Source organism: Platalea leucorodia (assembly GCF_965183815.1).
Source record: "Platalea leucorodia genome assembly, chromosome: 5".
Classification (NCBI taxonomy): Eukaryota; Metazoa; Chordata; class Aves; order Pelecaniformes; family Threskiornithidae; genus Platalea; species Platalea leucorodia.
In genome coordinates, this window is record NC_138827.1 from 91,793,069 (window position 1) to 91,816,809 (window position 23,741).

The following is a 23,741-nucleotide window of genomic DNA, read 5'->3' on the forward strand; positions in this document are numbered from 1 at the left end:
GTGGACGGGGTGGGGGGGGTCCTGTCACTGCTGATGCTCTCTAGGGCTCAGCAGCTGGAGAGAAACATTGGCTAAGGATGGTCAAAGCTGGGAAGGAAAAAAAGCGAGGAGGGAAAGGGATGAAGTGAAAGAGCTAAGAGCCACGCTGGAGAGCACACAGACAGCCTGGTGACCTCTGGTGTGCGAGGGATGAAGGAAACAGCCGGTGATTGACTATGTGGACCATCTGGGTGATCATCTTCTGGATTTCAACCGTCCTGGTAGGTGTTCAGAGCTATTTGTTCCCCATTGCATGGAATCACATGTTGTCTGAGTAAGTGCAGCTCTATTCCATGAAGTTGTGGTGTCTTTGTTTAAAAAGGTCTGTGTAGAAGCTGGGATTTTTTTATTTTATTTTTGCTTCTGCTGCTTCCTGCAATAATTGACAGTGGCCAGACAGCTAGATGCTGGATGCCTCAGTTTCCCCACCTATATAAAGACAGCGGCATGCCTCAGTTTCCCCATCTATTTAAAGACAGTAGTGTTACTAACCTGCTTTGGTAAGCCTAGCAGGTTCTGTGATGAAGGAGAAAAGATTTTATGCCATTTAGAGAAGTTTTACTGATTTACACCAGCAAGCAGTCCCCTAAGGGGGAATGCCCACCACTACCAAAGCCTCCCTTGCCTCAGATGGAAGGAATGCAAAGCGATGTTTGACCCACAAAGTTTGGTTTCTTTCTTTTAGCTTTATCACTTTACTGGGAATTAATGTGGCAGATTGTCACTGGTGAGCTCCGGGCGCTCAGACCGGTCGGGAAGGACAGCTGCATCTGAATCTGTGAGGCTGTGATCTCCAGGTGCTGCTCAGTTTATTCGTATTTTGAAAGCATATAAAACCAAGACTGAAATATGTCCAGCTTGGGTGTGAGAAGTTGGGAAAGGATCAAACTCTCGGCAAATGTAAAAAATCACTGTTTCATTGCAACTAATGGAAAAATCAATCTATTTCTCCCAGCAGAGGATTTGGTTCAAACTCTGAGAAAACCCAAGCTCTGCCTAGACATTTTAATTGCAGAGTGAATGCAATCTGCAAATTTTTATGCCTTTTGATCTTCTTCCACAATAAAAATAGTGACTGTGATGGTTTTCTTGTCATTTTGTTTTCTTATTCTTAGGTATTACTTAAGGGACTCTGTAAATAGATGTCATTGCTCAGGGTGCCACTGGGAGCATCTTCTTCCACTTGTTCTCTTTCTAATCCTTCAAAATACCTATTTTGATTTTGCCAGGCGTCTTTTGTTCTCCTTTAAATCCTGTCATTAAACTAAACCCACTTACTTTCAAATTAAATGGCTGTGAATTCTGTGGCTGCAAATATTTATATTAAATAGTCTTTAGATCCATTCATTTCACAGGTTAAAAGCTGTAGTTGGCTGTTGCTATCAACATCACAAACTGCAGCTTTCTGCCTGTTCTGGACATCTAGTTATCACAGCTATTTCTGTTTGGAATGGTTTTGGTACCTTATATTTTCTTTAAACAAAATATGCAAATGTCTTGCCCCCTCATCAAAATCTGACAGCCTGTGAGCTGGGAGTTGTTTCAGCGAACTGTTTAGGAAGAGACGAAGAAAGCGCGTGTAGAGGAGCCCGTTTTCCTCCTCGATTTCAAGGCACGGGGGCAGGCTGTTTGCTCCCAGTTGTGGACGGTAAACACGAGCGAGACTGAGCGCAGCCGGTAGCGGCGCGGGGTTATCTGGCCGTGGCACGGGAAACGGGATTTCGCGTCGCCCGGCAAACAGCCGCGCCGGACCCGCGGCGGCCCCGCTCGCGCCCAGCCTGCCCCGTCGGATGCCAGCATTGGCAAGGACCGACCGAGGGACAGCGTTTGTGGAAAACAAGGTCTTTCAAACAGCGCCTGGCGGCTCTCTGCTTCCTCTGGGTTTAAAATCTGGTTACCCGCATGTCTATGACCAGACAGCGGTATCTGATCAGAAGAGTAGGGTGGACATCACTTGGCGGGGTAAAACCGTAATTGTAAGGCATTAACTACACCAGATTCCTGCTCGAGCAACACATTTTATGTAAGAAAATAATGCTCGATCAGATCATCAGGGTGGTCTTCACAGCTGAATGTGCTAAAAGCGTGCGGCCTCATTCGAGCCATAAAGAAATAACGTAGTCTTTGAGTCTCTAGAACAAAAGGTTTCTTAGGACCTACATTTCTTAAAAGGAAACAGTGCCCACAAGATGTATAGCCTTTTTTAAGGTGAACAATTTTCCTGTTTCTGAGATCGTTACTAACGTGATTGCTAGCATTTATTTTTATATATGTTTAGTATTAGCTTGAACGACCCGCATGCGAGCCAGACCGGTTCTGTTGGCCGCTTCAAATGCTCGGCACTAACATTGTTTTTTAATATATTTTCAAGGCAACTTTTGGACAGAAATACCACAGCAGAAGTATGTTGTAGGTCTTAACTGTCACATTTGTACTTGTGAACTCTGAAAATGTACTAAATTGCTTTACTATTGGTAATCAAATAGATAACAGTAGAGAGTGATAAATAATGCATGTTTAAAAAAATCTGTCAATATTTAGAAAATATCAAATTCAGCCTTCAAATAACAGCTGAAACTACTAAATGCAATTACATTTCTTTAGACATGTTACTCCAGTCAGACAGTTCTATTTTTTTCAAAGATTAAACGGATCTTAAGAATCTATTTTTTTCAAATATTACATGCATTAAAAATGCATTTAAATCCTGGCATCAGAGGGTAGTTTATTTCATCTGAATTGTTTGCATATGTGATTCCAGAAAATTCATTACATATTATGCAAAACGAAATGGGTTTTACTTTATTTATTTCGTGCTGCACAAAGACAGGGGAGAAAGATGCTGAAGTTAAACGCAACAGACCAATTAGATGAGGCATGATACACTGCTGAAAAGATCAAACTTTGTTCAGAAATACAATACCCAGAATACTTCCAGCCAAAATGAGTGGGAATATAGTCACTGATGTCTGTTAGGCTGAAATTTAATTGTAGAAAAGTAATAGTTCTCATTACACAGTTTTCAGTGATCATTCTCTCTCTTAAATCTAATCTGAAAGTGATCAGCAATGCTACAAGATTGATTAGGTTGAGTAGTAATATGATGCTGCTGGGTTAACTTTCCCTGCACAAAGTATATAAAAAAATTCTATCATCTGATACTTTCCAAATAATACATCCTGATGACTTGCTTGTAATCTTTTAAGTATGTGTGTGTATATACATATGCATATATGTATATGTGCATATATGTATATGTACATATAAGTTACATGGTGGGAATTTATGAAGATTTTTGGTTATGTTCATGAGGGAGGAATTATCTAATTTGTTATAATGGAAACCCGCCTATATTCAGTATTTTTATTGTCAAAAATAATAGAAACCGGTAAAATAATAGAAATGGTAAAAGTACTTTTTTACTGCAAGACATAACAACTGGGACCTTGTCCTGCAAATCATTTTGCAATGATTTTTAATACATGCCATTTTATTGGTCAGTAGATGTTTTGTACATTCATTTTGGTCCAGCTACATATAACATATGCACATTTAATTGCTACATCAGGACTGAGTTAAGACTAACATTTCCACACTGCTTTGTGAGGAAGGAGGATGGGGCAAGACGGAAAGGTGAGAAAATGACCTTAGGACAAATTACTGTCTAGGTTCTCACAAAATTATCTGGATGAGGGGATCAAGTGCACCCTCAGTAAGTTTGCAGATGACACCAAGCTGGGTGGGAGTGTTGATCTGCCAGAGGGTAGGAAGGCCCTACAGAGGGACCTGGACAGGCTGGATCGTTGGGCCGGGGCCAACTGTGTGAGGTTCAACAAGGCTCAGTGCCGGGTCCTGCACTTGGGTCACAACAACCCCATGCAACGCTGCAGGCTTGGGGAGGAGTGGCTGGAGAGCTGCCTGGCGGAAAAGGACCTGGGGGTGTTGGTCGACAGCTGGCTGAACATGAGCCAGCAGTGTGCCCAGGTGGCCAAGAAGAAGGCCAATGTCATCCTGGCTTGTATCAGGAATAGTGTGGCCAGCAGGACCAGGGAGGTGATAGTGCCCCTGGACTCGGCACTGGTGAGGCCACACCTCGAGTCCTGTGTTCAGTTTTGGGCCCCTCACTCCAAGAAGGACATGGAGGGGCTGGAGCGTGGCCAGAGAAGGGCAACGAAGCTGGTGAAGGGTCTGGAGCACAAGTCTTATGGGGAGCGGCTGAGGGAGCTGGGGTTGTTTAGCCTGGAGAAGAGGAGGCTGGGGGGAGACCTTATCGCTCTCTACAACTGCCTGAAAGGAGGTTGTAGCGAGGTGGGGGTCGGTCTCTTCTGCCAAGCAACAAGGGATAGGACGAGAGGAAATGGCCTCAAGCTGCGCCAGGGGAGGTTTAGGTTGGATATTTGGAAAAATTTCTTCACCGAAAGGGCAGTCAGGCAGTGGCACAGGCTGCCCAGGGAAGTGGTGGAGTCCCCATCCCTGGAGGTATTTAAAAGACAGGTAGATGTGGTGCTCAAGGACATGGTTTAGTGGTGGACTTGGCAGCGCTAGGTTAACGGTTGGACTTGATGATCTTAAAGGTCTTTTCCAACCTAAACGATTCTATGATTCTAAAAATCTGGGTGAGATTCTGCTTTCAGGTTGGCTCCCGCAGCTTCATGGTCAGTAGCAGTGAAACAGGCCTGGGTGGTCTGCGACTAGTGGACATATTTGGATCACTTGTGCCCAGGAAAAATGACCTGCCAGGGGCAAGCAATTAATTCTCTGTTGCTCTAGGAGAGTCCAGCAGTGCCCTGGATGTTTCTGCAGTCTTTTGGAAGAACATCCTGCTCATGTACTTAACTTAGCAGAATAACACATTCATTTTTCTCAATAACAGTAATGTTAGCAAAAGGGACAAGGCAGAAACTCAGTCTGTGCTTGCCTGATGCTACTATAGAAAAGCAGACTTAATTAGGAAAATTGACTGTATTTGAAGGAAATTGACTGTATTTCAAGGAAATCTTACCCACAATCAGTTGATAGGGTTGCATGGGGAATATGAGCATAAGAAGGGTAAATCCTGTTGAGGGGATGCAAGTTCTAAAAGGAAAAGTGATTCCACTGCTTTTAAAATTTGCAGATCAGAGCTGTCCCGCCTGTCTGTGACCTCCTGAGTGTCCTGAAAAAGGAGGAAGAGAACTGTGCTGAGACTCTTTCCCTGGAGGCGAAGAACAGAACGCCCGAAATCGATCCGCTCCTGAGCTCAGGTAAAGACTGAATGAATGTGCACAGTAAAAACTGCTCTCAAGTGAGCTGAGTGGCCTCAAAATCAGATACCTCCACATTCCTTCCCATAGGAGGCATGCATCTCTCATTTAGGAGCAGAAAACCAGGTAAAATCTGTTATAAGGCTCTGAGAGTGGGATTTTGACCTTACCGTGACAGCAAGAGTCGTAGGAGCCTTCTAACTCAGCTGCTCAACTGCAGTCCTCACAACTAGGGAGCACATCAGCAACAAAATCTTGCAAATTGCAGAGGATTTGGAATTCTTCTCATGTTGTACAAGGATATTTTTATAGTCAGCCCAGTAAGTGCAAATTTACTTAACAGTATTTGCCTTCAAAATCAATGAATACCAGCAGCCAACATTTAAATCACGTGGCCTGAAGGTCCTCGTTGCTTCCTCCTTGCTCTAACTTACTGTAACGTAACAAAGCTCTTGCATTTCAGAGAGGATTTATCATCATATAAAGGAGTTTTTTGGCCTGGGAAGGTCGTGTGGTACTGAGTCCTCATCAGGTAGACAACTTCCGTTTCACAGCTGAGCAAGTGCGTTCATGTGCAAGGGGTCTCAGAGAGATAACTGCAAGCAATTATTGAAGCTTGCCTATGAATTGAGTGTTAGCTCCCCCAGGCAGCAGCTGGGTCAGCATCTCACAGAGTATGTGGATGGAGGCAACAGACGTGACTATTTTTCGTGCGTGACCAGCCATCAGCACTAAGGATGGGTTTGTGTCATTCACAGCATCTCGCAGACTGAACTGTTTCTGGGTGACTTTTGTGGACCATGACATGGCAAGGTCCTCACCAGTGTGGAAGGTGAAGGAGCTCCCATGAGATGTCCTGTGTGCAGGGTGTCCTGTCCAGAGACAAGCTACTGTGTGGAGCAAGAGCTGAGGCTTTTTCTTAGTTTCAAAGCCTTCCTCTCTAGCAGAGAGTGTTGGAGACGCAGAACTGTTTCGCTATGACCTGGCCCAAAGGCAGGACTCAGAGGGAAGATCTATTGCCTGGTTTCTTAGGATGCCTAGCATTTTTCTCTGTCTTTGTTTTGTCCCTATGAGCCTTGCAGACTGATGGGTGCGAGCACGGCTCCATGGCATTACACTTGTCCTGGTTTAACCCCACCGGCAACTACGCACCCCACAGCCGCTCACTCCCTCCCCCCCGGTGGGATGAGGGAGAGAATTGGTAGAGTAAAAGTGAGAAAACTCGTGGGTTGAGATAAAGACAGTTTAATAGGTAAAGCAAAAGCTGCACACAGAAGCGAAGCAAAGCAAAACAAGGAATCCATTCACTACTTCCCATCGGCAGGCAGGTGGTCAGCCATCCCTAGGAAAGCAGGGCTCCATCACACATAACAGTGACTTGGGAAGACAAACGCCATCACTCCAAATGTCCCCCCCTTCCTTCCTTCTTCCCCCAGCTTTATATGCTGAGCGTGACGCCATATGGTGTGGAACAGCCCTTTGGTCAGTTGGGGTCAGCTGTCCCAGCTGTGCCCCCTCCCAGCTTCTTGTGCCCCCCAGCCCCCTCGCTGGTGGGGTGGGGTGGGAGGCAGAAAAGGCCCTGACTCTGTGTCAGCACTGCTCAGCAGTAACTAAAACATCCCTGCGTTATCAACACTGTTTCAGCACAAATCCAAAACATAGCCCCATACCAGCTTCTATGAAGAAAATTAACTCTATCCCAGATAAAACCAGCACAATGCCCATGTAGCAGTGACAGGGTACCTCACGGCAGGTTGCCAGATACTCCAGAACACAGATCTGTCCCATTACATATAAGAAGCTGGATGATATGAATAAATGAGTATTGCTTGTTTCCTTCCCCGGCGCCCTCCACCAAAGAGGAGGGTGGTTTGACAACCCATCTATTTTTCTGCTTTGATCCTGTGACATGGCTCTAATGTTGAGCTCTGCATTTCCTCTGCACCAGAGCTCCAAAGATGCAAGCAAGTTAAACTTCACAGGACCGTGCATGCGTGGACCAGCACTAGCATTAGCAGTCACCGTTTTACAGATGGTCTCATTTTATCTCAGTCAAATAGTAGCTCCTCAGCAGAGACTCAATCCAGTTTTAAGTTGGATCCAAATCTTAAAAATTCCCCCAAGGCCTTTTGTTACTGGAAATTTTTAAACGGGATCATTCTACCCTCTATGCCCCTCTCCCCAAATCTACAGAGAGAGAAGTTAAAAGTATAGGATTGGGTTAAATCTTTGAGAAAGCATTTCCAATGGCTGTCAAAATTGCTCTTTTAACTATGAGTCAGATCAAACAAGGCATACTGCCATGGGCTCGGGGCTACCCATGTAGCTTTAAGATGAAAATGGCCAGAGTGACTAAGCCCCTCTGTCTCTGTAACTCTGCAGACACAACTTCTGGCAGTGAAACCCCAGAAGAATAAACAGGGGTAAGATGCACATCTTTCCCCAAGTAATGAATCCCAAAGAGAGAGCTCAGGAATTTCCCTCTGCTGGTCTTTACTCAAGGAGGGTTTGTTACCTTGGTAAATTATGGAGTAATGCTTTTATTCTGGGAAATAATGCATCTGAAAATACCCCCAGCCTTTGATTATCTGCATGTCTGAGGTCTGTGTGCAGAAAAACCCGTACAGGGACTGCAGTTTGAAGAAGAGAGAAACAAAGCTGTGGGGATTCAGTGCGTGTCCTCGGTGGGTCACACAGGGAGAGGGAAAGGCAGCTTTGCAGGGTGTAGATCGCCTTCCATACCCCATCCTTCCTGCACCTACCCCAGGAGCTTTGACTGGTGCAGGCAGAAAGAAGGGCAAAGCAGGGGCCAAGCTTCCACAGTGCTGTCTCCGCTGCCGTGCTCACGTCTCTGTGAAAATGGCACAAACACGCAGGATCAGTTGCAGGTGAATCAGGCACAAAGCACCTGAGCAGTTAAGTGTTTCTTATCCTCCTGCAGTGTAAGGAAAAAGGGACTCTGCCCTTGTGATACCGTTAGCTTGGAGGAGCAAGTGTTACATTAATGTAACCCAAGTCATGGTTATGCTCTTTTTTGCGCACAGGCGAAGATGGGACAATTCTCTCAGCTGCAGGGAGCAGGGGAGGGAAGCTGCTGGAGGTCTGGGACCTCTGGTTGTGGTGACACTGTGTATTGCTGCTAGGGGAAGGCTCTGTTTGCTACTTGAGGGAGGTCCCAAAGAGCACAGGGATGTCAGGGAGGTGCTGCTGTGCTCTGCCTCCACCCAGGAGGCTCTTTAGCTAGCTGGGGTGGGTGGCACCGGCTTTGCTCTGCGAGGAATGGCAAGAAGCCCACCTGCAGGAGGAAAGGCTCGGCTGGCTTTTGTTTTCTCCTCCTGGAAAGAGACCATCCCAACATCATAATTTTGCCAGGTTTTTCTGTGCGCTGAGTCTGATTTGAGGGCTTTATGCCAGTGGTGTTGGCATGAAGGTTTGATAACCCAAGCAATACAGCACAGCTAGGCATAAATATCACCCAAGGTGATGTTTCATTTGCTGTTAAACTATTGCTTTGAAGCAAATGGTAACCAAGTCCTACAAACATTGGCACAGAGCGGACACCAGAGCTGAGGTGCCCTGGCTGTGAAAAGCTCTGTATTTCCAGGCACTAGGACTGTTACGCAGGAGGAAATCAATATGTTTCTAGAAATGTAAATATTTTCATCAGGCTAATGGAGGCTGGCCTTATAAAGCATGAAGCGTTTGAAGAGAGGGCTCAGCACTTCCTCCCCTCTGCTTTCAGTGAGCGTGCAAGGCATTCAGCACACACCGGGACCCGCCAGGCGTAGGGTGGTCCTGGCATGCTCCAGTGGCCTCTTTTTTTCCCTGTCATGTTACAAAACCCAGAGAGAAGGCTTTGCTAAAACCAATGACAGTGAGCGGAGGCAAAAGGGAACCAGCCTGAATGATTTCAGCCTATGTCTGGAGAAGAGCAAAATAAGAAAGACTGGGATTGCAGTTTCACTGTAGCACAAGGGGCATCAGCTGTAGGACTTCTTTATTAACACTCTGCACCGCAGGCCAAAATTCATCCATGCCAGCTTCTTGCACCTAAGCAAGATGTCTAAGTTGAGATCACCATCATGCTGTGCTCCACTGACCATCAGCTCCCTGATGCATCTCTACCAGCCCTGCCAGAAGGCAACACAGCCAAGCTGAGGGAGCAGCTGGAAAAGCCTCCCTCACACCCTGACTGTAGGAGGGGATCATGACAAGCCCAGACTTAAAATAAGTAGCCCCTGCACCTAACTGAGGGAAATTCGGTGAATCTGGGCAGTGTCAGTCAGTCCCTGCAGGTGATGGAGGCCTCAGGTGGCAGAAGGTGCAGGGAGGGCAACTGAGCCATGGGCTCATGCCTGCAGAGAGCCCAGTGGGACTCCAGGTTCAATGGCTGCTCTGAGATGGGTCCTCCAACAGGCAGGTCACACTGTCAGAGGCCTGGCCTCAGAAAGAACAACAGTACAGGCAGATTATGCCAGCATATTGGTGTGAACCCACGTTTTACTTTGGCCTGTAAATGTGATGATCTTCCCTTTACAGTCCCAGGGGCTGGCAAAGCTTGGCGAAGTTTTGCTCCCCTGCAGCAGAAAAGCCATTGAGACCCACAGCCAAGCCCAGCAAGTGGTCCGTTGGTGTTGTTCACTCCAGTGCAGTCTTGGCATAATGTAGGAGGTGAAGAAGCGGAGGAGTATTTATGGTGGTACAAGGATGACATTGATACCGTTCCTCTCTCCCTTTTCCCCAGTATCATTTTGAAGCTGTTTAAACTCCTAGTTGAGTTGTATCTTTTTCCATTTACAAAGGGTTATGTAAGGAAAACATCAGGATAACTCAAAGTGGAAGCTTTAGAAAGACTGAAAAGTGAGCTAAAAAATGCACATCTGGTTTCCTTCATCTTTCCAGGGCCATTCAATAGTTACCAGAAGACAGATAGGTAGCCAAGGGCCTGATGCAAAGTTCACAATGGCCCCAGTTGCTCTTTGTCTGGCTAGTAGAGACCAGTGGAGTCAAGGACCAGAATGGGATGGGCCTGGATCTTGCTGGGGCTGGTTTGAAGCAAGCAAGACCTGTTCTGTCCTATCCAGGTCTCGACAGGTCTCAGCAGGACGTGCTCTGTCTCATCCAGCTTGCTTTTCAGAGTACTGAGCATCTTTGTTCCTGTAGCTGCCTTGGTCCTTGGGAGACATTGCATGGTGCTTTGTTGCTCAGAGATATTTCATAGTGTTTCATTGCTGGGAGACATTTCATGGTGTTTCATCACTGGGAGATGCTGCATGACGTGTTGCTTTTGCCCCCCCAGGCAGATGTGCTGGAATGTGGGATAACATGAGCTGCTGGCCTTCGTCCACCGTGGGACAGACTGTCAATGCTCACTGCCCAGAGTTCTTCCAGATGCTGACTGGCAAAAAAGGTAACACTAAAAATATGCTTGTCTTGCCCAGATGGTTTTTATTGTTATTTTATTTTTAAATGTGTTATTTACAGAGAGGCCACTGTCAGGTCTGAACTTGAAGTGAAATTGTGTCCCTGCTTCTTTTAAAGACCGATGGTCACTTAGCAGCTCCATTTGCAACACTAAACTAAAGGTGGGAAAGCCTGGAATTAACGTAGAAAGATGTTTTAAGTGTTTATTTTTCTTAGCCAGGTGGAGAAAAGAGCAGGAAATAAATGCTATCCTGAAAACCAGTTTTTTAGCATGGTTTCTTAAAAGAAAGAGTTTTTTCCACTCAGGCTCTGTGTTTATGTATTTCTGTCTGTCTTTCCCCTTCTAACTCTTAGAGCCAGTGGCTGATCTCAGCTGAGCTTCACAGGGACAAAACTTCACACAGCGTTACGTTCATACAAGTTTTGGCAAAACAGCCAGCCAGGTACGGGGAAAAGATCCTTTTTTTGCCTCCGTCAAGAGGAAATCTGCATTGCGGGTTCATCCCTTGGCTGTGACAGGCTCCACACAAGTGGCACAAATTCATGGGAACTCGGGTTCAAAAAGAGATGAGCTCAAGCTCAACAGAAGAGAGATGAGCTCAAAAAGAGATGAGCTCAAGCAATGCTTGTTGTCCCTTCTCTGGGATTTCTAAGCTAGAAATGAAGTGAAATTTATTCCTAGTATACTACAGTAATCATGAGCCATTAAGTAGGAGTTTCTGCCTGCTTTCTGTTCAGTCCTACTTCTCAGCAATGCCCAAGAAATGTGCTTACATTTCTCTTTAGCGAGTTAATGATTCAAATCGGAAGAGGGTTTTGCATTCTTCGGTTATAGGACACGGATTACTGAGGTCCAGTACTTACAGAAAAGGAGACAGATTCATTTTATGGAAGGAGGAATGGGAGACAAAGTATTAGATTGTCTAATAAAGATTAGATAAGTCAGAGGAGAAGCACTTAGTGCTCTTCAAATAAAATCAGACATGAGCCATTCCGATTAAAATAAATACCGTGCTACTTTCTGTACACACAAACAGCAGCTGCCCATTGAATCCTATAATCTGGTTTAAAGACAGAGGATAAACTACACAAAGACACAGATCGCTGAGAAAATCATCTGTCTGGCATGCACTCCCAAATCTTTAGCATAGCGATACCGGCCCTTAAATGTATTAAACGAACTCCCTGCTGGTACAGCCACTAGAGGGAACCACTCCCTGTCTCTGGCCCTCGCACGGGAGGAAAACAGGAATTTGTACATTCAAAGGTCATAATTACATCTCAAATGTGCACTGCATTATCTTGAAGATAGTCTAACAGCTTTAAACTTTAGTTGCCCTCCTTATCGAGAAGCTGAGACCCGAACCACTTCTGATAAGCAATAATCAGAGTGACAGTGTCCAAACCAGAAACCCAAGGCATGGTCCATTGGCGTTTGCATCTTATTTCGGTCTCTGCATCTGGCATTTTGGGTCAAAGTCAGCAATAGTTTCTTCTCATTCTCATAGCCACATTCTTCTCTGATTTTATGCTGTGGTTGGCTTGTGACTCATGTGTTTAATTACTGCTACAGTCATTGCCCCGTTTGAAGCAATTTTGCGAAAGAAAAACAAAGATCTGTTTGCTTGGAAAAAAAAGCAAAAGTTTTCTCTCCTCACCACTTACAAAGCAGATGGGCAGCCACAAATGCCAAAGACCCATATGTTTAGGGACACAGATAGCTCTGAGCTCTGACCAAACCCTGGTCTCTGTGCTGTTGAGCTTTGTGCTGACATCTAGACTTGCATTTGCAGCCCAGACTCTCTGGCCCCTTCCCACATAACAGACCAAAGAAGCAAAATAATCTGGAACCAGGTAACATAACTGAAGTTCACATCCAGACCTGCACATTATGTCTCAGGTAAGAAATGAGGAAAGATGTGACGACTGTGGGGATTCAAAAGCAGAGGAGAAGGTCAGATCAAATGTCTCCAGTTCCACAGCCACCCCTTTAGCCAGTGTCCCCCCTCGCCTAGGCAACTCCAAGAGCCTCCAAGGCATGAGTAAACACCAAGCACCCATCCTTAGACAGACTGCAGACCGCAAGTCTGCTCTGAGCAGGGCACGCTGTTTCCCCAGTGTGTGTGTCACCCATAAGCAAGTAGCATTGTTAAAATTGTGCTCATGTCCATCAATATAACATGCCCTGGATAACCTCCCATGCTTTGCATATAACTCAGCTGCATGCATACACCAACACAGAACTTCACCTCTTCTTGTCTGATCTGCTTTGACATCCTCGGGCACAAACCAGTTACAGGCACGTTTACAAGCACAACGCTCTGCTCTAAGTACATGTGTCAATAATTGTAGCTGAAGTAGAGGATTTGCCACCATACCACTCCCTTGCTGGGTGCCAAGGCAGGTTGGGGAGAACTGTTTGGGAGAGCTGTTTCTCTCCTGTTGTTGCTGCACTGCAGCAGGGTATAGAAAACCTGGCTTAAAAAGCAAGCCTGGCCCTTCCAAAGATGCTAAGCTGGAACAAGATATTCATAAAAGCATCAGAATAATAGTCTGATACTGGCACACCCAGAGCTCTTCCCACTTGGAGATCTCAGCATGTTTGCTGTGCCTTGCAGTTTTATAAAGGTGAGTTTAGACCAAGTGCAGACATGCTGTCAGGTCACCAGAATTAGCCCAGAGGTAGCAGGAACCCTGACCCTGCCCTGGCGGTCCCAGCAGGGCTCCAAAGAGCATAAACCAGTGCCAAGCACTGATGCATATGCATCTCCCTCCGTTCCCTCAACATTGCAGGGATGTTTTGCAGGAACTGGATGCCTTAGAGTGCCTATGGCTAAATGTATGGGCAAAAATAGGCTTTTATGGTGCCTTCTGGCAAGGCTTCTACTAAGAAGGACTGCTGATTTCAGGCCCTCTGCAAGGCTTTGCTAATATTGCCATTACGGCAGCAAAGCCAGGATTTCACTCCATGTTTCTAAAGCGTGGCTCCTACCTGACAGATTAATGTGATTAGAACAGCAGGAAGTGGTTTTACTTCTTTGTAAAAGCTTCTCTTCTTTTCAGCGCGCAACCTACCTGCCCGCTAGGGTCATTTTCTTCCAAAGAGATGGTAAGGTGTGTAGGGGAGGACTTCCCACTTCCACTTCAGTGCCAAACATGAATACGGACGTGTTCAAACCTGTCCTATTCAACCACGTGCAACTTGCTGGGGATCCATCTCGCTCAGCTTTAGGAGTCTAAAATCAGACGGCCCAGCAGAAGTGGGTCAGACAAACTGCTCTCTGCGGATGTCTGTCTGAAAAGGACATAAATTCTGCAAATGCCTCTTTTTCTCCTCTGATTGGAAAGACAGCCACGAGGGACACAGTTGGACTCAAGCATTCAGCTTCCAGAAGGCTAACTTAAGTGAGGGGAATCCCATCCTAGCCTTTAATTTACAAGTAAGCAAGGAAATCAACAGTGTAAGATAACGCCCAGATCTGGCTGTGGGGGCAAGCCTTTTAGTTTTCATTTAAATCTCACCAAAAATCTGTGACCATCTAAAGTTTTGTGTTCTCTTCAGACCATGACAAACCACAGTACGTAGGTGGGAGCATTCAGGAAAAGCATCAGGTTTGCATGGAGTATGATTCTGTGATTGAACAAGTCATGTGTTTGCTGATCTTGAAATACTGGCCAAGAAATACCAGATGTACCGAACAGTATTATTTATGTTGCAATTAATAAAAACACATCCATCACAGTCATCCCTGAGTGGGCAAACAATATTATGACCTACACAAGTATGCTAGGCAAGTATCAACATCATTAGCTCAGCTGTGTTTCACCTCCAGCTATGCAGAGTGTACTGCCTGGGGGAGAATATTCTCTTTGCTCTTGGAGCAACCCTACACGTTGGTGACTGACCGCTGAGGAAAACAAAGATACAATTGGAAATGATCACACCTGGTTTTGTCTTTTTTGTTGTTACCACACAGGTTTTGTCTACCGAAATTGTACGAGCGAGGGTTGGTCAGACCCATATCCGAGACCCGATATCGCTTGTGGCTACAATGTCAATGACACGACAAACGAGGCGAGAGTGAGTCTGCGTGCCTGTGGCCACAGATCTGCTGCTTTGGGGCCCTGGGGGAGGAACATGTTAAGGAGAGACTGAATGATGTTGTGATTTAACTCAGGTGGGGCTATTGTTACAGGTGTTTTTCAGCATAAATCCTTCCTCCAAATGATCAGAACGGGTTGCTCAGGGTAAAACTTCAGGAGCTGATTTTGCAAGAAAATTTATTTGTTAAATAGGAGGAGACACCTTTCTCTTGGTATGGGCTGATTTCTACTAAGCAGTCAAAGGTAAAGATGTGAATATATGTTCCCCTGCAGCGTTCCTATTTCATGACTCTGAAGACCATGTACACTGTCGGATACTGCACCTCCCTCGTGACGCTGACGATAGCCTTAGTGGTCCTGGTCTCTTTTAGGTGAGGAGAAGCATCTCTGGTTTGCATTTGGCCAGGACTTCTGGTCATCTCAGCCGACACAGATCCTTCTGTTGGCTTTCAGGGCAAGTTAAAAACAGCAGTATTTCTGAAAACCTTCACCGAAATCAGTGACAAAAATGATCTCTGAGTCTTTTCTCCCAAAAAATGTCAGGGCTGCTCCTCATGTTGTGCTCTCCTGTTCTTTCCAAAATGTAGCTGGATGTATTTTGCAGACTGGTGTTTGCACCGCCTCCCTGCTGAGGTCTTACCATGACTTCAGTGTCCCTCAGGCAGAGTGTCTTTTCCCCACTTGAGACTCTGGCTAAAACTTTGCCCTAAGTGCCACTGCACTGACTTCTGGGAAGGTGTTTCAGGTTTACAGCAGCGATCTGACAGTCAGCTTATCTTCATGCATCCTTATAACCTGGACTTTGTACTTTGCTGCTTATTCAGTGAAATGAATTTCCCTCACAGTAAGTGTCAGGGCAGCATCTCCTGGCAGAAGGAACCCCAACTAGTTTGCAAACTCGTCTTCAGGCTGCACAGCCTCCAGACCCAGATTATGTGAAGATTTAATACAGAAAACATTGCAGGCACAAGCGCACTGTGCAGGCAAACCAAATAAATCCACCCAGGTGTGGATAAACACCTTGGGTTCATGTTACTCCAGAAAGGAGGGAGGGAAGCTAGACCAAGCATATTGGCGTGAGTTCGCAATTCTTCTGGCAACGTTCAGCTTGTTTTAATACCTAAGTGGAGCAAATGCGACTTTAGCTTTTTAAGGTTCTCCCTAGGATATCCCTCTTGGGAAATGCATTAGTCTTCCTTTCACAGACAGAAAAACAGCGTTCTTAATTTGTCAGTTTAATATTAATAAGGATTGAAACCTGCTGTTTACAGCCACAAGCTACTCGCGTTGGCTAGGAGTGTAACTTCACAGGATCTCTCTCTCTTTTTGTAACAGAAGACTTCGCTGTACGAGGAACTACATCCACATGCATCTCTTCACATCATTCATTTTGCGAGCCTCATCCATCTTCATCAAAGATGCTGTTTTGTTTTCCTCTGAAGACACAAATTACTGCAGGGCATACACGGTAACCCTCTGCCTTCCAGCTTGCTCCATGCCTCAGTTTCCCAGCAGGATCCCAGCAGTAGTTCGTGTGCAGGGAAGGAAATCTCTGTCTCAGATTTCCATTCAGCATGAGGGGTTATGGGAGAGGAAAGGTATGCCCTGTCCCTTCTCCATCGCTTGATCTGCATGTTGGTTGTTCCTGGCTGAGATTTCCCTGTTTGGGAGGATTCTGCGTGGGTGACGGTGGTATGAGGACACAAGAGCAGCCCAGGCTGGAGCATACACACAGAAACCCAGGTGTAGTTCCTTCTGGCTATAGATGCCCTTCCAAGTATTGGAGCAGAGGGCATCCAGGTCAGTCTGAAGTAGGTACCTGCATTCATCATCTTGATTGCATTGACTAGATGGCCACAGAAGGCACCAGGAGTTCAGCACATTGACCCAGAAATGCCTAGACGTGGGTGTCTCAGGCTGTGAACACAGGATGCACCACCAGGGTGGAGATTCTGACGTGGATTTTAAATCCTGGTAGATGGGTCTGGCAGTAAAAGTATGAGAACACATTAAATACTGCTGGCTTATACTACAGTGTGAGACCTCATAGCGAGATACGGGTTTGCAACCAGAGCACCAGGAAAAGGAAACTCCCAAATCTTGAATTGTTTTTTCCTTTTTCTTTTTATTGGCAACAAAACATCTTGAAAACTGGGGAAGGGGGAGCACTGGAGACAATGTTCAGTGCTTTAAACCAAAAGATAAGAATTGGGGGGAGGGGTGGGGAAGGCTTTTTTTTTGTTTTATCCCCCCCAGTTTTGCTGGATTTTTGTCGCTGAACAAGAACATTTGAGCAAATTTTAACTTGTTTTATCGACCCTTTTTTTTAGGAAAACAAGACTGACAAATACATTCACATGCTTCTCTAAGGTGGTATTAGTGCTGCTGATACTAATAAGGTAGTAATAGTGAAACTCCTCTAAGTGAGACAGTAACCCAAACCCATGTGTCCATGACACGTTTGGTTCTTGCCAGTGAGGCATCTGATGAATGCACTTACCAGTGCCAGTCCTGCTTTCTTGTCATGTGAATGCCTGTCTCAAGGCCACCCGTTTAGTCCCCTAATTGCTATAAAATCTCTATTTGCCAAGATTTATTTACAGCGCTCTCTCTGTTAGAAGGTAGATACAAACCCAGGCAGAAGCTAATTATCCTCTCTTTCCTCAGGCTGGGTGTAAGCTCACCATGGTCTTCTTTCAGTATTGCATCATGTCTAACTACAGCTGGCTCCTCGTGGAGGGACTGTACCTCCACACTCTCCTGGTTATTTCTTTCTTCTTGGAAAGGAAGTTCCTCTGGTGGTTCATCGCCCTCGGATGGGGTACTGGTTCTCCTTTCAGTAAGAATAACTGTGGGTTTGTTTTGCTTTTGGGATGGACTTGTGGAGCAATAACTAGCTTTTCCAATCGCAGGTGCCCCGACCGTGTTTGTGGCCGCATGGGCGACTGCCAGGCAGCTCCATGAAAATATTGGGTAAGTTGCGTGGAGGGGGGAAGGTGACACGCAGCGGGGAGCATGCAGCCCCCGCGCAGGCTGCGCCACGGGGCCCTGCTCGTTCCTCACCGCTGGCAGCCAAGCAAACCAACCACCACCCCGCTGTGGTGCGAGCCTGGATCCTGGCGTGGGCGGGAGTAGAGGTCCGACTGAGCAACCTAAGAAAGAGCCTCAAATTTCATCTGAGCATTTTCAAGGGTAGGAGGCAGCCTTCAAGTATGAATTCAGCCCACAATGTTTTCAGCATCTGCATTTGACTTTCTGATCAGTGAAACTTTGTTCCTTTCTCTTCTCCCTTCCAAAATTTTGAACAGTGGTTGTACTTTAAGGGCAGGATGTACTTTCGTCCCATGCAGGTGGGCAGTTTTCTGTCAGTAATGTTGTGCAGCTAAGTGAGAACAGGAAATTAATTTTGTAGAAGAAGGGAATGGGCACCTATCTGAAGTGCAAAACAGGCCAAACCCTCTTGAAAAGACACCAGTGTTTTGATAACTGACTGCACCTTCTCTTCTATTTTTACAGGTGTTGGGACATTAACACTAATGCCAATACCTGGTGGATCATTAGAGGCCCTGTAGTTCTGTCTATTTTTGTAAGTCTTTTCTGGGACAAGCAGATTCAAACTGTATTTTCAAATATTGTGAAGTCAGAGATCATCTAGTCAACATGCTTTAGAAGTGTGTTAATGAACTGATCTTAGGCATGTGCCTGAACTGGTGTGACACATGAATTACTGCTTAAGCAACTTCTGCTCAGCAGGATTTAGTCAGTAACTGATGCCCCGAAGCTAAGTTCACAAGGAAAGCTCGAGTGTCCTCCCAAGAAGCAAGAGCCCGAAGAAGATCAGGTTTCCACATCCTGTTGATTTCATATGAACTTGGCTGGCTTGTGGAAGCTTGTTTTGGACTGTTTCAAGGAAGGCTCCGGAGGAGAAACGAAGTGGCTGTACATTTCAGTACAATCGCCTTTGTGTCTTCCGGTCAATGCCCCTCTCAGCAAAGCCAAAAACAACTTGCCTTACATGACCATTAGCTTTTGTTTTCAGCAATGAAAGCAGCTCACAGGCTGCACGCACCACATGTTAGTGGAGTGCAATTATACTATTATGGTATGGCTCGCTGAAATAAGGCATAGGCATTGAAACTCAGTGTGAACCTGCCCAGCACAAGGCAGTAGCGATGTAAAGTACAGTTTGGTACAAATAATACTCAACACCTATGGTTTGAGCGTTTGCTGGTGCTCACCTTCAGAGCCTTAGGTACCAAGGGGCTGGAGCTGCTTCTTGGAGGTGGTTGTTCTGCCCAAGTGAGATGCTCTGGGGCAGACCACTCGGCCATGATCCTTCTGAAAGCCTAGTACAGAAACACTCAAGCTGCTAGTTACTCTCAGGTAACCTGCTGACACTCCAAGTGAGACCCCAAGAGCTGGTCGAGGTTTTTGTGTTGCCAGTAGGAGCCGTTATGTTTGCAAAACACAAACTGCAATACTTGCACGCTTTCTCGGAAACCCGAGCAGCAGAGATGGTGGGTTAAAGTTCTGCTCCTGTTTACCACTGAGCAATCCTTCAGCCCCACGAGACAAGCAGAAGGCCACACAAATGATTCATGATCAACTTAATGAGGCCACAGCATTTATTTTTCTTAATGAGTCAACCCTTATGCTCCAGGAGCCACTCAGCAATATTTAAATGCCGACAAAGCCCATTCTGCGAGGCAAAAAGGACAATCTTAGTTTATTTTTTGAGGGCCACCCCGCTATCCCCTTCCAAGTTTCCCCAAAATCCTGATCACATCTAGCTTAGCCACTTAAGGCAGGAGCCGTCTGCATGACTCTGCTTCTTTACCTAAAAGAGGCTTTTCTCAAGCCCATAGCCACAGACAAACAAACAGCCAGTCCTTCAGAATCCAGATCTAATCTCTTTATTCCTCACAGCGCACATTAGCAGTTCAAAGGGCAGAAAATCAACACCGATAAACTCCTTTGTGCTCCTAGGCTAACATTCATCGCTGTGCTGCCCACGGCAATCCCTCCCAGCAGGAATCCCGCCGTCCTCCCTTCCCCAGTAGTTCTTTATCAGCAAAAAGTCCTGCTCAGCTTACACTGCTCATGCCTGGCCTGCTGGGTTAAAAACCCCAGAATCCTCAGACTTGAACCTCCTTTTACCCCCAACACCCCCAAAATATTTCAGTCTTCCCTTCATGTTCCCCACCCCTAGCTCCTCCCAGCTCTGCTCCTTTCCTCACCCCTCCCCAGCTCCCCAACCTTCCAGCCCTCTCCAGACACCCTCAGCAGCCCAGACCATGCGGTCACAGTTGCTCCTTCTTCATCCACAATAATTTCAGGAACCCAGGGCCATCCTGGGTCTGTTCCATCTAAAGGAGACCGGCTTCTCTTAGGGAAACCCACCACCCCAGCGCCCTGCTCCGACACCCACGGGCAGGTACAAGCCGCCATGAAGAGGATGCATCACTGCGATGGTGTTTCCAAGCGCAGGGAAGGTTTACGGGCCTGCCATGGTGCAGGGTGTTGCAAAAGGGCTGTGGGCGCTGTCGGAGGTCGGAGCCCTGATGCAAAGGGCAGATAAAGCCCAGGTCGCGCCCTGATGCCATGGGAGCGAGGGGCTCAGCTCTGCCTCCCCTGCGACTCCCGCTCTTTGCCTGAGGATCAAATGAACAGAAACAGCTATTGCTTCACCTTTGCCCAAACAGAGCAGCAGATCAGCATTTTTATCTGATATCCACCCTTGGAGAGGGGGAAAATGCAAAAGGAAGAATTTCAGTGTCAACTCTCTCCTATCCCCACTTTTAACCATTTTGCCTCCATCATCCCAAACCACGCTGTCTCTTTTGGCGTTTGCAGTCCCAGTTAGCAAGCGGTAGCTCCGGTGCTGTCCCTTTACTGGCATCCAAAGCGTGGCCAGACTGCACAGGGGCTGTCTGAACCCCACAGCCAGAAGGGATCCTACCGGTGCACCTGGTCTCCCTGCCCTTTGGTGATTTGCCTGGACAATAAGCCCTGATCATCCCCATAACTAAAGCTGCAGCAAACCCGCAGGGAAAGCAGCCAACACCGGAGCCCAGGGCAGCCGGGCAGGCTGGAGAGGCAGGGACAGGGACTGGAATAGGGACAGGGACACAGGCAGGCCAGCCCCAGCCCCTCTATTCTGCCGGCTCAGCCAAAATACCCCAAACTGGCTGTGCTGATACCTGGCAGTTACGCAAGTGGTTACTGGGCATTTGGTTTTGTTGTTTAGGGTTTTTTTCACATCCTTCCTTTTGTTTTTTTTTTTTCAGATTAATTTCATTCTTTTTGTCAACATTTTAAGAATCTTGATGAGGAAGCTCAGCTCCCCTGAAGGACGGAGCAGTGATTTCAACCAATACAAGTATGTCCCTTACATTGCAACTTTATGCCATGTGAGCCCACCCGAGCTCCTCTTCCTCCTTCTACACCGGCTTTCCCCTCTGTTTTCATTCTCAGGAGACTTGCAAAGTCCACACTTCTCCTCATCCCTCTCTTTGGGGTCCACTACATCATCTTCGCTTTTTTCCCCGAAGACGCAAGCAGCGGCACAATGGAAATTCAGCTGTTTTTCGAATTGGCTCTTGGATCATTCCAGGTAATATCTGACAAGCTATTATTTCTTTAAAAGAAGAAAAAGAAGTATAACTCTGCAACAGAGCGGAGTCTCAATGGCAAAAGTAAGCTGTCTGATTTCCCTTGAGATGCCTCATCCCCATTCAAAAGCTGAAACTGCAGTTCTCATTCTGTGACCACAGTTCTTTTATCTTTTAGGGCTTTGTCGTGGCTGTACTTTATTGTTTTCTCAATGGTGAGGTGAGTATCGTGTATATAACATTCTTTTTTATTGCTCAAGCATGCCTCATTAATCAGTAGGATACGTTCTCCAATGAACTACACTTTTTATCTGAGGGTTTTCTTCCCAGCTACCTAATGTCACTCAAAAAATACCTCCTCGACCTGGCAAGCCTAAGTAATTGTATGCCAGATGCAAACTTCACCTCTCAACTATTGCAGCCCTTTCGTAAATCAGATATAGCATTACTCCTGTCTGGGAACGGAGAGTGGGAGTACCATCCCGCACACGGTCACGCTGACAGTCTGGTGCTATTATCTGTCATCCCATGGCTGATTTCTTTGCTTGATCCTTGGGAAGGAATTTATCAAAAGCTGTATCCAGTCCGAGTTTATTAGGACTCTCATAAGGTAAAGCTTTGGGAAGAGGGACTGTTTCCTTTGTAGTCATATGATAACTCCCAGGCTTCTGGGCTAGAACTTGCGCTCTGAAATGCTGCTGCTGGGAGAGGTGGGGGGAAACATCATCCAAACCTGGGAGATCCTGAGGTTATTGGAAGGAAAAAAGAACATTAGTGCCTAAGGTTGGAAGAAAAAGTCACTTAGAAATGGAGGAAGGGTTTGGAATACTTTGACTGATCCTTTAACAGGGTTCAGAAAAAGTTGTTTTGAAAAGAAAAACTGCATTTTTTTACCTTAGAGTGCCAAAATGTCCCGTTTTTATAACTAAAATAAAAATCTTGGAAAAATCTAAACCAAATGCTTACTAAGGCCAGCTAGACTCTGAACAGTTTCACCAGCAATTAAACAGGGAAACAGGTTAACAGAAAATTGTGTAGCTGCAACAACAGCATCACTAGAAGTGACAAAAAACAGGCCCTACTCTAACCCCTTAAAATGGGGCTTAAATAGATAAACGCAAACCTTGGCAAAGGTAACCCGCTCTCCTTTTCCTGTTACACTGCTCTCCGCAATGCAAGGCTCCAAGATAAACTAGCTGAACTAAGTATTTTGTGACCTTTCTACCTAGGTTCAGCTGGAAGTTCAGAGAAAATGGAGGCAGTGGCATTTAAGCAAACACTTGCGTCAGCATCTCAGCACCTCAGCAAGTAATGGAGGAAGTGGCTTAACTCAAGAGATGCAGATGGTGAGGTCGAGCCCACCAGAGCACAGGAGGGCAACCCTCCAAAGATCAAGCATGCTTTAACACTGTACGCCTGGAGGATACCTCCATGCTCAGATACACATGATTAAGTCCCATGGACCATGCTGGGAGTCCTGTGTATGTATCCAAAAGTGGGACTTGGCTGTAGATCAACGGTTCTTGAAGCACATCTGTTCATCTATATCCTGTGTAGAACCAGAGTTATTTTGCAAGGCAAAATGGGCTGAAACATTATGCTCTTCCTTGGGTTTCTGGCCAGAGTAATTTGTGTTTCTTTCCACACCAATATTTTTCAGCTGATATTTCTACCTTAAACGTGACCTTTCATTTTCCATGTGGCTCTCCAACATGTTCCAGGCTAAGCCAGGCTGGTGAGTTTTAGATGTTCTCTATTTCATCTGCTGTTGAAGGTGGGAGGACATTCACTTTTGTACGACGAAGGTTCCGTGCCATCCTTTGACACAGCTCATGGATTCGAAATGCAAAATTAATTCATCCCTAAAATTTACCAAGATTCAGAGTGTTTCTGTTGTGGTAATGGATGATGGACACTGAGAACATAAAGCATGGCTGAGCTAATGCTTCCTATCCAGCTGCATATCCATTGCTCAGGTACGGTCCAGTGATGGTGGCAGGTTCAGAGGGTTTTCTTCCTTTGCCTCTTCTAACTGTCTAGATCTTGGAAGTAACAGTGGTCCAGTTTGGATTTTTGTATGTTTTTTGAAACGGTAAAAAAAAAAGCTATTATAGCATATTCCAAGGGTGACCAAGAAAACTGTAGTAAGATGGCTCTTTCTTATTGTGTCTGTGCCTCTGAGACTTGTCCTGCTAGTCTTTGAAAGGAAGCAATGAAAGCCCTTGGGACATTAAAACTCAACTGAACTGGGCAGTACAAGGTATCTTATGAAAAACAACAGCCCAGTGTCTGGCAAAAATCTCTTTACAGTCTCTTTACT

The 23,741-nt window shown here is 46.0% G+C and overlaps 1 protein-coding gene across 1 annotated transcript; it reads left to right on the forward strand.

Moving 5' to 3' along the window:
• Positions 1–33: 33 nt before the first annotated feature.
• SCTR (secretin receptor) lies at positions 34–22,827 on the forward strand (the record flags this gene model as incomplete). The annotated part of the gene is given in 18 exon segments (XM_082312247.1): positions 34–72; positions 76–96; positions 98–128; positions 131–153; positions 156–206; positions 210–260; positions 5,156–5,282; positions 10,582–10,692; positions 14,684–14,787; positions 15,084–15,181; positions 16,146–16,278; positions 17,478–17,631; positions 17,723–17,783; positions 18,327–18,396; positions 21,098–21,189; positions 21,285–21,423; positions 21,600–21,641; positions 22,651–22,827. Coding segments are annotated over 18 exon segments (1,524 nt in total).
• Between the last annotated feature and the right edge of the window lie 914 nt (positions 22,828–23,741).